This window comes from Leptonotus elevatus, chromosome 14 (genome assembly GCF_054856555.1).
Source record: "Leptonotus elevatus isolate MCC_2025b chromosome 14, RoL_Lele_1.0, whole genome shotgun sequence".
Lineage (NCBI taxonomy): Eukaryota > Metazoa > Chordata > Actinopteri > Syngnathiformes > Syngnathidae > Leptonotus > Leptonotus elevatus.
This window is the reverse complement of record NC_141252.1, coordinates 13,295,524-13,306,708: the sequence shown is the minus strand read 5'-3', so window position 1 is coordinate 13,306,708 and position 11,185 is coordinate 13,295,524. Positions and strand designations below refer to the sequence as shown.

Below are 11,185 nucleotides of genomic sequence, written 5' to 3'. Positions count from 1 at the left end.
GTACCTATGTGACCTATCCTCCCCCCTTATTTTTTTTTATTTATTATACTCTTTGGCTGTGTTTAGATCACGATATACATTGAACATTCAGTTGTAATGTTCAGTCTCCCCTTCTTAAGGTGCTCTGAAAGGCACTTTGTACACAAGCATGTGTAGTTAAGTACTGTATGTTTTTCAAATGAAATTTCCTTCTTGGCGACGACAAGAAAATGCAGGTCCCAAGTACCGTTGTACAACGTCCTGCCTGCAAATAGCATCGAGTTGGATGCAAGTAGAGGTCCATTGACACCACTCCCATGGGACTGTTCTAAAGATGCCCAAAGTGCATTTTAAGTGTGTGCGAGTGTATCCTACCATGCAGCTAGCCACTGCAGAGGAGGAGGATGCACAGCAGTATTGCGCACATGCTTGCCAAGGGCAAATCTCAAGGACAAGCTGAAGGCAGGATATCAAACGACAAATTGTTTAGTTGCAAACAAGGTATCAAAATTTAATGTTGCTGTTGAATGAACATGCTTTTAAAATCAACCAAAATCAAGAGATGCATTGCGTTCACAAAGTGACGTGTGAGTATAAAGTACAGCAGTGCAACGGTATCAAACTTTTTTTTGTGTTTTTTTTTTTTTACTCCACATTTTCTTAAACAAAATAGAGGCTCCTCAACGCCCGATGGGAAATCAAAACATAAGAGTAAAGCTCAGCAACAATTGATGATTTTGTCATGCTCCTCCGACCGGGAGCAATAAACTATTATTTACAGATAAATCCGAACGGCCAGACGAAAAGCAAACACACTCGCATGATACACGGCACTCCACTCCATTATGAATGTGCAACGATGGAATGAAGTCATCCCCGCTCGATTTAACTCATATTGTGAAGGACGTCACACTACTTAACGCACACATCGGAGTCCCTCAGCTCCGATCACAGCATACCAGAAAACATCTTTTGCATGATCCTAACTGTGCAAAACAGGAAAGAAACCCCACACGCTGAGATACGACAAACCCGAACGTCAGGCTCAGGGCAGCAATTCATCTATTCCAAACACAATTGGAGGTTATTAACACGAGGCATGTTGTCATATAAAAACTGTGGCTTTGCAAAAGTGACTAAAGTTCCTATTTGGAGGTTCAAGACCGCTTTAGTGCAGCTAATCTGCGCTGGAGCTGTTGCTGCCGGGCTTTGAGGCGTTTGCGCTCTTGGAGCTGTCGCTTCTCTTTGGCGTGCAGCTCCTTGAGGTATTCCGTGGCGTGCGTCAGGATGGCGACCTTGGGGGTTTTGCTGGACTCCAGACCAGGAATTTGATCCCGGAGGGCCAAAAACCTGGACCTCAGGTCGTTCCTCCTCTTCCTCTCTAGGTAGTTGTGATTCTTTCTGCGGTCCGTGTCCTCCGCATCAGAGTTCAAGGAGCTTCCCGAGGGGGAGGTCGGACGGCTGGGTGCCGGACACGTACGCTTGTTTTGAAGCTCCTCCTCGTCGCCCTCATCATCATCTTCGTCGTCGTCGTCATCATCGTCGTCCTCGTCGGTGTCGGGGGAGCGGGCGGCGTAGTCGTGCTGCTGCCGGTGAACCGAGGCGTGGAAGCGTTTGGGGCAGGGGTCCGCACGCACCGTGAGGGTCACTGGCCTGCGGACGCTCGCCAGTCGGGTCTGGTTGTGCTTGCTCTCCACCGTGACAACGTCAATTTCCTCGTCGTCATCTGGAAATGAAACACAGAAATAAAAATTTAATAGAAGGCTTTCTGTGATAACGAATGCCATCTTTCACAAAGACAGTTACAGCCTCAAAAGAATATCAATGTGAAAAATGTGCGTATTTTTAGCTTAGCATCAGGAACGGAAACCGTGTCGGGTTATCAGCATCAGAGTGTGCATTAATTTTCGTCTTTTAAGCCGCCTTTAAAAAGTAAACCAACATCTCTCGCCGTCTTGCTTGCTTAGCGGCTAAGAGCTAGCTGCTAATGCTAGAGCGGCCGCTAAACGGCAACACGCGCCGTATAAAAGAATTAAGTCATTTTCAAGCATCCTTAATTAGCGATTGATTTCAACATTGCGTTGTTTACGTCTGCACAACTTCAAAATAAAAGTGCTCCACGGCACTAATGCCAGTGTATCAGACTTGATTTTGAAGTGGGCCTCACCACATTAGCTGCGTGTTCTGCCATGGATAGCATGAACAATTGTCGCTGCTGCTGGCTTGACTAGGTTTTGAAAAGGGGTACTTAATATTACATAAAAGTAATAGTAACATTAGACATGAAATATGTTGGTATGAAATTGCTTTTACAATGACTAAGAACCAGTAAATGTTTTTTTTTTAAATATATATAAATGAGTGTGTATAATGTGGAGGAACAATTCTGGATCATTTTATGAGGACAAAATTGCTTCTTATTAACGGTATTTTTGTTTTGAACCAAAGCAAAAACTTTTATTTTTTTGCCCATTTTCCTTACATAACAGACCAAACCTGTAACCGAATCAAAATGTATGTTTGTGCACTGTGAATTTTAAACAATGTCCCATCTCATGGTTTTGTCAAAACAAACATTTTTGTAATCAAATTCATCGATAAAATTGAAGAAAAAAAATACTCGTCAGATTAATCAAAAACTGAAATAATCGTTAGTTGCAGCCCTACACAAGATCATGAAGTGTCTGACGCTAATTATCCTTTTTCACTTAATATATATATTTATTTTTCCACCTAGTCATGGTTTCAATAGTGCCAATACTGGCTAGTTATATGATTGGCTGCTTGCAGAGTTGAGTAAATGAGCCACACCTGTAGTTAATTGCCTCTAATGACCTTTCCTTACTTTTACTTTGACGATGCTCTTCCACTAAAAATTGAATAAATGTGTATTTTAGGGTAATCAACTATCAACTAAACAGACCCCCGATTACACTAAATAAGTAAATTTGTGGATAAACAGAGATAAATGGCGTCATCATTATTCAAGTTTTTGTGCCATTAAATTCTTCTCATGTCAATTTGTTTTCCCTGGCTCGCGGAAGGTTGAGAAACACTGCATTGGGGACAGCAGCAATCCAAATGAGGTGGCAATAGGAAGTGCATTCCACAGCCAAGCAAGCACATCACCATTTCCCCCCACGCAGCCTCGAGGCATTGGAGCAGAGAAGAATCCAAGCCTTTGTCATGGACCACAAGGAACATTCATCAGCAATTGTAATGAGGGGACCTGGTGGCAGTCAATAGGCGTCCACCAAATGGAGAGATCTAAAAGTTGAGTGGCTTTGCTGCCGTGTGGTGCAAATGCTGACAAAGCACAATGGCTCGGCAATGTTTTCGCATTACGCATCGATTCGGAGGTCAGGCTGCGTTCTTACCGGAAGAGTCGCTCCGTGACTCGGAGCCAGACGACGCCGTCTTCCTGCAGCTACTCGCCGGGTAGGTGAGGACAGCCGCAGGGTCGACACAGTCCGCCGCTGAGACGCATTGCGCTTTGGCCGGCCTCGCGGGGCTCTGCGGGCCCGGGGGAGCTGCGGGAGGCGGCTGAGGCGGAGTCGACTGCCGGCCGTGGATCACCTTCTCCAGCTGCTTGCTGGCAGAGAAACTACTCCACATGCAGTCCTGGATGATGATGGAGCTGAGGTTGCGGAGCAGCCCCTGGCCCTCGCACTCGTCGTCCTGACCCAGGACTCGGGACAACCAGCTCAGTTTGCCGTCGCCGCTCTGCAAAGTCCGGATGGGCGACATGGGAGGGGTGGGCAGCAGCTCGAACTTTTTCCAGATGTCCTCGCTTGGGGCGGTCGAATTGTAGAAGTCCTCTTCGGTGTCAAAATCGTCGAAAAAATAATGCTGGTAACAGTCGAACTCCATTTTTCGGCTGGGAGTAAAACAAAAATCCTCTTTGGGTTTAGTCCTTTAGAACCTGGAGGAGACATTGCAGTAAGTTAGCCACGTTATATTACATAATGTTCTATAAATATATTTCGGGGGTAGCTACTGCTACTGGCGATGAGACTGGTCCGTTCAGAACTCGAACAAAACTCCACTTAACCTCGACCAAACTTTCACAAATTAGGTCACAACTACTACTACTTACCGATCGCAAAATTTCAGCTCAGCCACAAATCCACTGGTAAAGTCCACGAGCCGAAACGTGCCCGAGTCGAGTTGTTCGGCGGCCTCTTTTCTTTTGTTGGCTTTGTTGTAGTAGTCGCTTAAAAAGCCAACAAGTAGCGAGCTGCGGTTCCGCCCCGCAGTGCGTTTTTCGCGCCAGTCCAAATCCTGTTATAACCGCCACAAACGTGCAGGGAGGGGCCACGCCAATATCTGCAGCAGAACGGCTCCCAGATCCGGGTAAGCCTCCTCGTTTGCATAAGGGGCGGGGACGGAAAGCTCAACCTCTCCCCGTCTGCGTCGCCACTCAGGCTTAAGCAAAAATCGATTTGGGGCCCTCGTTTCTATTGATTATTGATCATTCATACACCTACTATAAACTCTATGATATTCTGTTTTGACAGTTTAAAAAAAAATCTAACTGGCGGGAATGCGCTTTCATAACTCATTACCCATGCAGCTTTTTCGTTTTTTCTTTCTTTCTTTCTTTCTTTCTTTCAAAAGTAGCATTCGCAGTACAAGAACAGAGGTAGATTTACACAATTGAAAGTGACTAAAAGCACCAAAAATAAATGAAGACTCTATGCTGCATTTACTGTAAAAAAAAAAAAAAAAAAGAGAAAATGATTGCAATCCTAATTCTCAAAGTGCAATATGTTTTTTTTATTTGTGATTACATACAGGTTTTAATCTTTAGTGCAAAAACAGCAACAACAAAAAAGTGCAACAACAAATACAATTATTTTGCTATATCAAAAATAATTTTTAAATGAACACATTCGAGCTAATATTAAAGCAGTGATGTAATTAACCAGAGGTAGCTGAATCAAGGTAACAATAGTTTAAATAACAATAATATATGTCATAAAAGTATGTAAAAAAAACCGTTCGTTAATCCAAACAATTAACTTTTGTTACTAGACAGTTAAATCCATGGTATAGAAATGTGCATGATTTTACAGCATTTATGGCACTTGACTTTACGTTTTAAAACACACTTTAAAATGCTAGAAAAACATTTTGTATATTGAGAGGTAAATTGATCCAATGAAAACATACAGTGTAAGTGTGTAACATTTGACATCATTCCATACCCTCATCATGCAGTACGTTCTCCAAACTAACAAGCTTCTCATAATATACATCAATAATCATGCCCAAAGATTTACAGTAGTGTAAAAAATAAACCTATAGTTCTTGCTTTCTGATAGCGTTGGTTTGTTATGATTGCATTGTTAAACTTTTCTGTCATCTATTCTGTAAAGCACTTTGTTGCAGCTGCAGCTGATGTGAAAGCACGACATAAATAAAGTTGAGTTGAGTTCAATAATCTCCTTTCTTCCTAATTTAGTGTTACACAATAGTGTGCCACCTCTAATGGCAGAAAGTGGAATTACATGCAAAAAACAAACAACAATACTAAGGTATTATCGGTAGGGGTGTGCCAAAAAATCTATTCTCATAAGAATCGCGATTCTCATTTAGTACGATTCAGAATCGATTTTAAATGTCCCAAAATCGATTGTATTTAAATTATTTTATACCATCTTCCTTTTGTTTGTGTGTGCCTTTTTTGGGAGCGCTGTTCATGTTGTACCCGATTTGGCCACTTAGGGGCAGTGTGGTTCCACGCGGTCTGATGAACTGTTAAGTTGTAGCCACATTAGAGAGTAGAAGGAAAAAGTCACGATCAAGTTATTCCAATAAAAGTAGTTTTTTTTGCATTGTGGAGCCGTTCTTTTGAGTGACAAAAGTGCCGCGAGCAGAGCACTAATTAGCATTAGCATGCTGTGATTACTTGCAACTTATACATTTATATTGGTGTTTCAGCCATCTAGTCATTTTCTGTACAATGTACCTTTTTTTCAGATTTGTTTCTGTTTGGGCAGTGAGAACAACAACAAAAAACAGATTTGATTTGGCCATTTGCACTTCACATCCATGCATCTAATGAGACAATACAAATGTGGTATCTAAACTCCTGAAAAAACAAATAATGCACTCTAAGTATTAACTCATTCACTGCCATTGACGGCTATAGACGTAAAAAATTCATTTGAACTATTTCTATTAGTTTAACTTTTTTTTCTTCATTTTTGTAGAGTATGAAAGCCTAGAATTAGTTTTGTACATTTAGAACAGATATACATTTTTTGATTAATCAAGAGTTAACTAGTGAAGTCATGCGATTAATTACGATTACAAATTTGAATCGCCTGATGCCCCTAATTTTTAATAATCTTTTCTTTAAAAAAACAAAATAAAATTAATTGTATTTTTTTTTTTTTATAAAGAAAAGATTATTAAAAATTAGGGCCTTTAGGTAATTATTTTTTTTAATCGTAATTAATCGCATTACTTCACCAGTTAACTCACGATTAATCACACATTTTATTTCTGTTCTATAACAATAAAAAATAATCTAGGTTTTCATACTCTTGTCAACAAAAATTGGGGGGGGGGATTCTTTGAATTATTTTTATTTTTTGAGTGCGTCAACCTAGAATTTTTTTTATTGAACATTTAGAACGGATATAAACTTTGTGATTAATCGTGAGTTAACTATTGAAGTCATGCGAATAATTACAATTTAAAAATGTAATTGTATGACGCCCCTAATTTTTTAATAATCTTTTCTTTTCTTTTTTTTTAATTAGGGGCATCAGGCGATTATTTGTTTTAATTGTAATTAATCACATGACATCACTAGTTAACTCAAGATTAATCACAAATTTTATATCTGTTCTAAATGTACAATACATTTTTTTCTCGGTTTTTATACTCTTGTTAACAAAAGTGGAAAAAAATGTGAAACTAATAGAAATAGTTCAAATGAATTTTTGACGTCTATAGCAGTGAATGAGTTAAGATAACCTTATAAAGCAAACATATATGCATGGCTGCGGTTTCCATCATATCACATCAAAAATGAGGACCCCTCCCCCCCACACACACACGTAAAGTACGTGATCTGCGTGTAGGGAGGGGCGGCTCTGATTAGACTCATTGTTTTCCTTTTTGATTTGCCGAGCACTATTGCTGACCTGCTGTTGGCAGATAAAAAACAGAGAAAGTCGTTAAACACTATTGTATTGGTAAATACAGTAAAGGTCGAACCATTTGTATGATAATGGAGGTGCAAATAATTCAGAGCAGTGAGTGGCTGTTTCATTTCCATACTAATACTCGGCATGTTGGGTGAAGTAAAGCACAGTGGAAGGCGTGGTGAGCATCTTTGAATACAACAGTGACAAAGTAATGAGTGAAAACTCCCAACGACCCGCGCATCAAGGCAGCGGAGATCAAGTGACGATATCATTCGTTACCACCGACGCTTTTTACGCTCACAACGCTTTAAGGCCAAAGTTCACCAACGTCTCGTGGCCAGACAACACCAGGTCAAACCGAGGGGGGGGGGGGGGGGTCTCCGCCTCACCGCGGCTATCATATTGATCGTCACATGCTCGGCCTTCTCCTTAATGGCAGCGGGCCGGACAAAAGCCTCGGTATCATGTTCAAGCTGAGTGACCGACATTGATTAGTGACGGTCATCTGTCTTTGGCAAACGGCCCGAGGTCAAGCACGTGATGGTGACAACCAGCTGAATGGCGTGTGATCAGATGATGACACAAGCAGCCTTGAACATCCAAAACGAAGCAGCCGGTGAACTGTTTATGTAACAACTGGCTCGCTAGCATTGTTCGTTCATGATGACTTCACATGCATGCTGCTAATGCTTGTTGTCATGATTGCGGAAGTCAAAGGGCAAACTTACATAAAAAGTACACAGTGGAATAACAGTATTTTCCTGGAGCCAAATCAACTGCAACACTTCCAAGCAATGGACTGCTGTGGGTTTTAAAAACAAGCAAGCAAACACACCTTGGTTCAAATGCCATGTCTTCGTGAGGCAAAAACAACAAAGATACTCTTTCCACCATTAACTCATTCACTGCCATTGACGGCTGTAGACGTAAACAATTAATTTGAAGTATTTCTATTAGTTTCAATTTTTTTTCCACTTTTGTTAACAAGAGTATGAAAACCTCGATTTTTTTTTACTGTACATTTAGAACAGACGCCCCTAATTTTTAATAGTCTTCAGGCGATTAATTTTTTTAATTGTAATTAATTGTATGACTTCAATGGTCGATTACTCACGACTAATATATTTTTTTAAATATTTGTTCTAAATGTACAATATTTTTCTAGGTTTTCATACTCTTGTTAACAAAAGTGGGAAAAAAAAGTTAAGCTAGTAGAAATAGTTCAAAATAATTGTTGACGTCCATAGCCGTCAATGGCAGTGAATGAGTTAATAGAACCTAAAACCTTTGTAACTCAGTTTTTAACAACTTTGTGAAAATTAAAAATAAACAACTGATATAATGAAACAGGGCCTTAATAAAGGTGAAAGGAATTCTGTACTGTTACAAATACCACACGGTCTTCAAACTTCTGCTAGAAAGCAAACAAATGTCAATAAAAGCTTACTGGAACACCTGAATTTTATTCAGGGCTAAACATTGGCTCTTTAAATTGTGGCAAATGTGTGCTGACTCCCATTTAACATGATCTTGAATGTGATTGGTTAATTTTGAACCCAGTCACATCCTAATTATAAGAAGATGTGCACACTTACGCAACCACATTGTCTCACTTGTTTATTTTTACTTCCCTTTTTGACAATATTTCCTCCTCACCATTTGGGTTGTACAGGTTAAAGGGGCACATTAATGCTGCAATATATATATATATATATATATATATATATATATATATTAGGGGTGTGACAAAATTTCGATTCTCATAAGAATTGCGATTCTCATTTAAAATGATTCAGAATCGATTTTAAATCTCCCCCCAAAATTTTTTTTTGTTTTTTTTACACTGCCCTTGTTTGTGTGTGCCTGTATTGGGAGCGCTTTTCATGTTGTACCCGGATTTGGCCACTTAGGGGCAGTATGGTTCCATGATACACTGTTATTGTAGCCACATTTGAGAGTAGAAAGAAAAAGTCACAATCAAATTATGCCAACAAAAGTTTTTTTTGCAGCGTGGCAAGAGCATATGCCAGTGAGTAACGTTAAGATGCTTCTCTGTATGCACTTGAGTGATAAAAGTGCCACAACTAGCGCGCTAATTAGCGTTAGCAAGTCAATAGAATATTTTTGCAACACCTACTTCAAATGAAGAGAAAAGTATAGACTGGAATTTACAGTATGTAAAGTAATCTGGTACATTCAAAGCAATAAACACAATTTAAAAAAACAACTGCACCGTAACTTTTTTTTTTTTTTAGCAAATAAAAATATATTGCCAAAGGGAACCACAAGAACATCAGTCTTTAAAATCTTATTTTTCCTCAGCAGGGACTTTGCTGGGTTAACAATGCTTAACACTAACGATAGCCCCACCCCCATTTTAACTTCAAGTGGCCACTATTGTCTTTTATTGTTAGAGTAGCATATGTGTGAGGATGGTAAAGAAAAGAAAGAGGGGGGTGGTCTTAACCTCTCTTGAGCACTCATGTTAGTCACATGACCCATGGAGTATTCCAAGGGGTATCACATAGTCTGCAGTGGAGGAATTTGGATGGTTGGCTGTGACAATGTTATACAAGAGGAACCCTCTTTTTCCCCACGACCTCCGTGACACTCACGCTAACCTTTGACCTGTACATCCCGTCTCCGAGCAGGTTTCAAAACGGGTCCAGTCAACCAAAGAGCATGCATATAATGTGAATTATTCACACACGTTTTATTGCTCCCCTGAGAAGTAAAAACACCACCGCTCAGACACACCCCTAAAAGAATAGAGTGGGACAGGCCGGGTGACAGCTTTACCTGCCAAAAAATGACTTATCTTTTTACTTGACATGTTATGTTACTACTGAGACCACATGATGATTTTGACGTATATGATTATATGTAGCCTATTATTTATTATTAGTACTGAAACTAAAAGTTAGCTGCTGCAAATTCAAAACAATCACGCGATTTTGTTTTGTTTTTGTTTTTTTCAAGGGGAGGGAACTTTTTGGGTGTTTCCAGTGAAATGGCCATGTGCCGATTGCACTCATTACTGCTTGTAGTAGCACGCCTCTTGGTGGCTAAGATGAGCAGTTACGTGTGTTTTAGGCAGTGAGAGGGGGAGGGGTTAAAAAGAGTTCAAATGTGAATTTTTAACATTTGAATAATAAACTGTATTGTGCAGATTGCCATACGACAAACCTTTTTAATATATAGCACTACAATGCAATATATTAACTGATTTAAAAAAGTCGTTTTTAGTTTTATCATTTATAACTAACTTTATCCTAATCACCTAACCAATAACTTACTCAAATAAATGAATGACAAAAATAACATACAGGGGTCAGGTCATGGCTAAAATTAAAAATTACCAAAATTATAGTTCTCTTAATCCTCAAGACAAGATGTAAATAAAACGGGAACATTATTTTCTTGCTTGTGCAGTGAAATAGCCAAAGTACTATTACAAACACTTCTAATTGTGATAGATTGTAGTTTTATTAAATGACTATGTCTTGTAACTTCATTCTTTAGTAGGATTTCAATAATGGCCCCATAGTAGCAACATAATATATTTTTGATAAACGGCAAGAGACTTACGTCAACATTTTGGGGGGGCTGAGCTGAGTTACATTACGATAACACGTCATTGACAAACGTTGGAGCTATATGGAAAAAGGAATTTATGAAAGAAAAAGAAAAAAATCATTGGCCCGTACGGGGATCGAACCCGCGACCTTGGCGTTATTAGCACCACGCTCTAACCAACTGAGCTAACCGGCCATGTTGCACCGCTCGCAAAAATATTTATATATAGTATACATCTCTGTCTTTATACATTTAATAATTGTTTACAAATATTTAAGTGAAGTGTTAAAGTAATTGTTTATAATGTTACAGCAGCTTACAATAATATTACATATACTGTACGTTTTAGTATAGGGATGTAATTGTATTTTAAATAGTAAATACCATGGTATTTCAAGTATTATTTACATCCATCCATCCATTTTCTTAACCGCTTGTCCTCACAGGGGTCGCGGGGGGCGCTGGAGCCT

At 39.5% G+C, this 11,185-nt stretch overlaps 1 protein-coding gene and 1 non-coding gene across 2 annotated transcripts; both read right to left on the bottom strand.

The window, feature by feature from the left end:
- Window positions 1–467: 467 nt before the first annotated feature.
- Window positions 468–4,308, bottom strand: LOC147163062 (protein L-Myc-1b-like). The gene is made up of 3 exons (XM_086093979.1): window positions 4,076–4,308; window positions 3,357–3,901; window positions 468–1,705 (listed from the first exon to the last, which is right to left on the bottom strand). The coding sequence occupies exons 2-3, from the start codon at window positions 3,847–3,849 to the stop codon at window positions 1,137–1,139; spliced, it is 1,062 nt and encodes a 353-aa protein (XP_085950105.1). The 5' UTR covers window positions 3,850–3,901; window positions 4,076–4,308; the 3' UTR covers window positions 468–1,136.
- Window positions 4,309–10,836: 6,528 nt separating this feature from the next.
- trnai-aau (transfer RNA isoleucine (anticodon AAU)) lies at window positions 10,837–10,910 on the bottom strand. The gene has a single exon. It is a non-coding gene; the product is annotated as a tRNA-Ile (tRNA).
- Between the last annotated feature and the right edge of the window lie 275 nt (window positions 10,911–11,185).

What these genes read in the sequence shown, in the direction of transcription:
- LOC147163062 (XM_086093979.1), bottom strand. Translation starts at nt 3,849, where the DNA reads ATGGAGTTCGACTGTTACCAGCATTATTTTTTCGACGATTTTGACACC. An exon ending in GTCACGGAGCGACTCTTCCG is followed by an intron (nt 1,706 to 3,356) that starts GTAAGAACGCAG and finishes TTTCATTTCCAG; the next exon opens with ATGACGACGAGGAAATTGAC.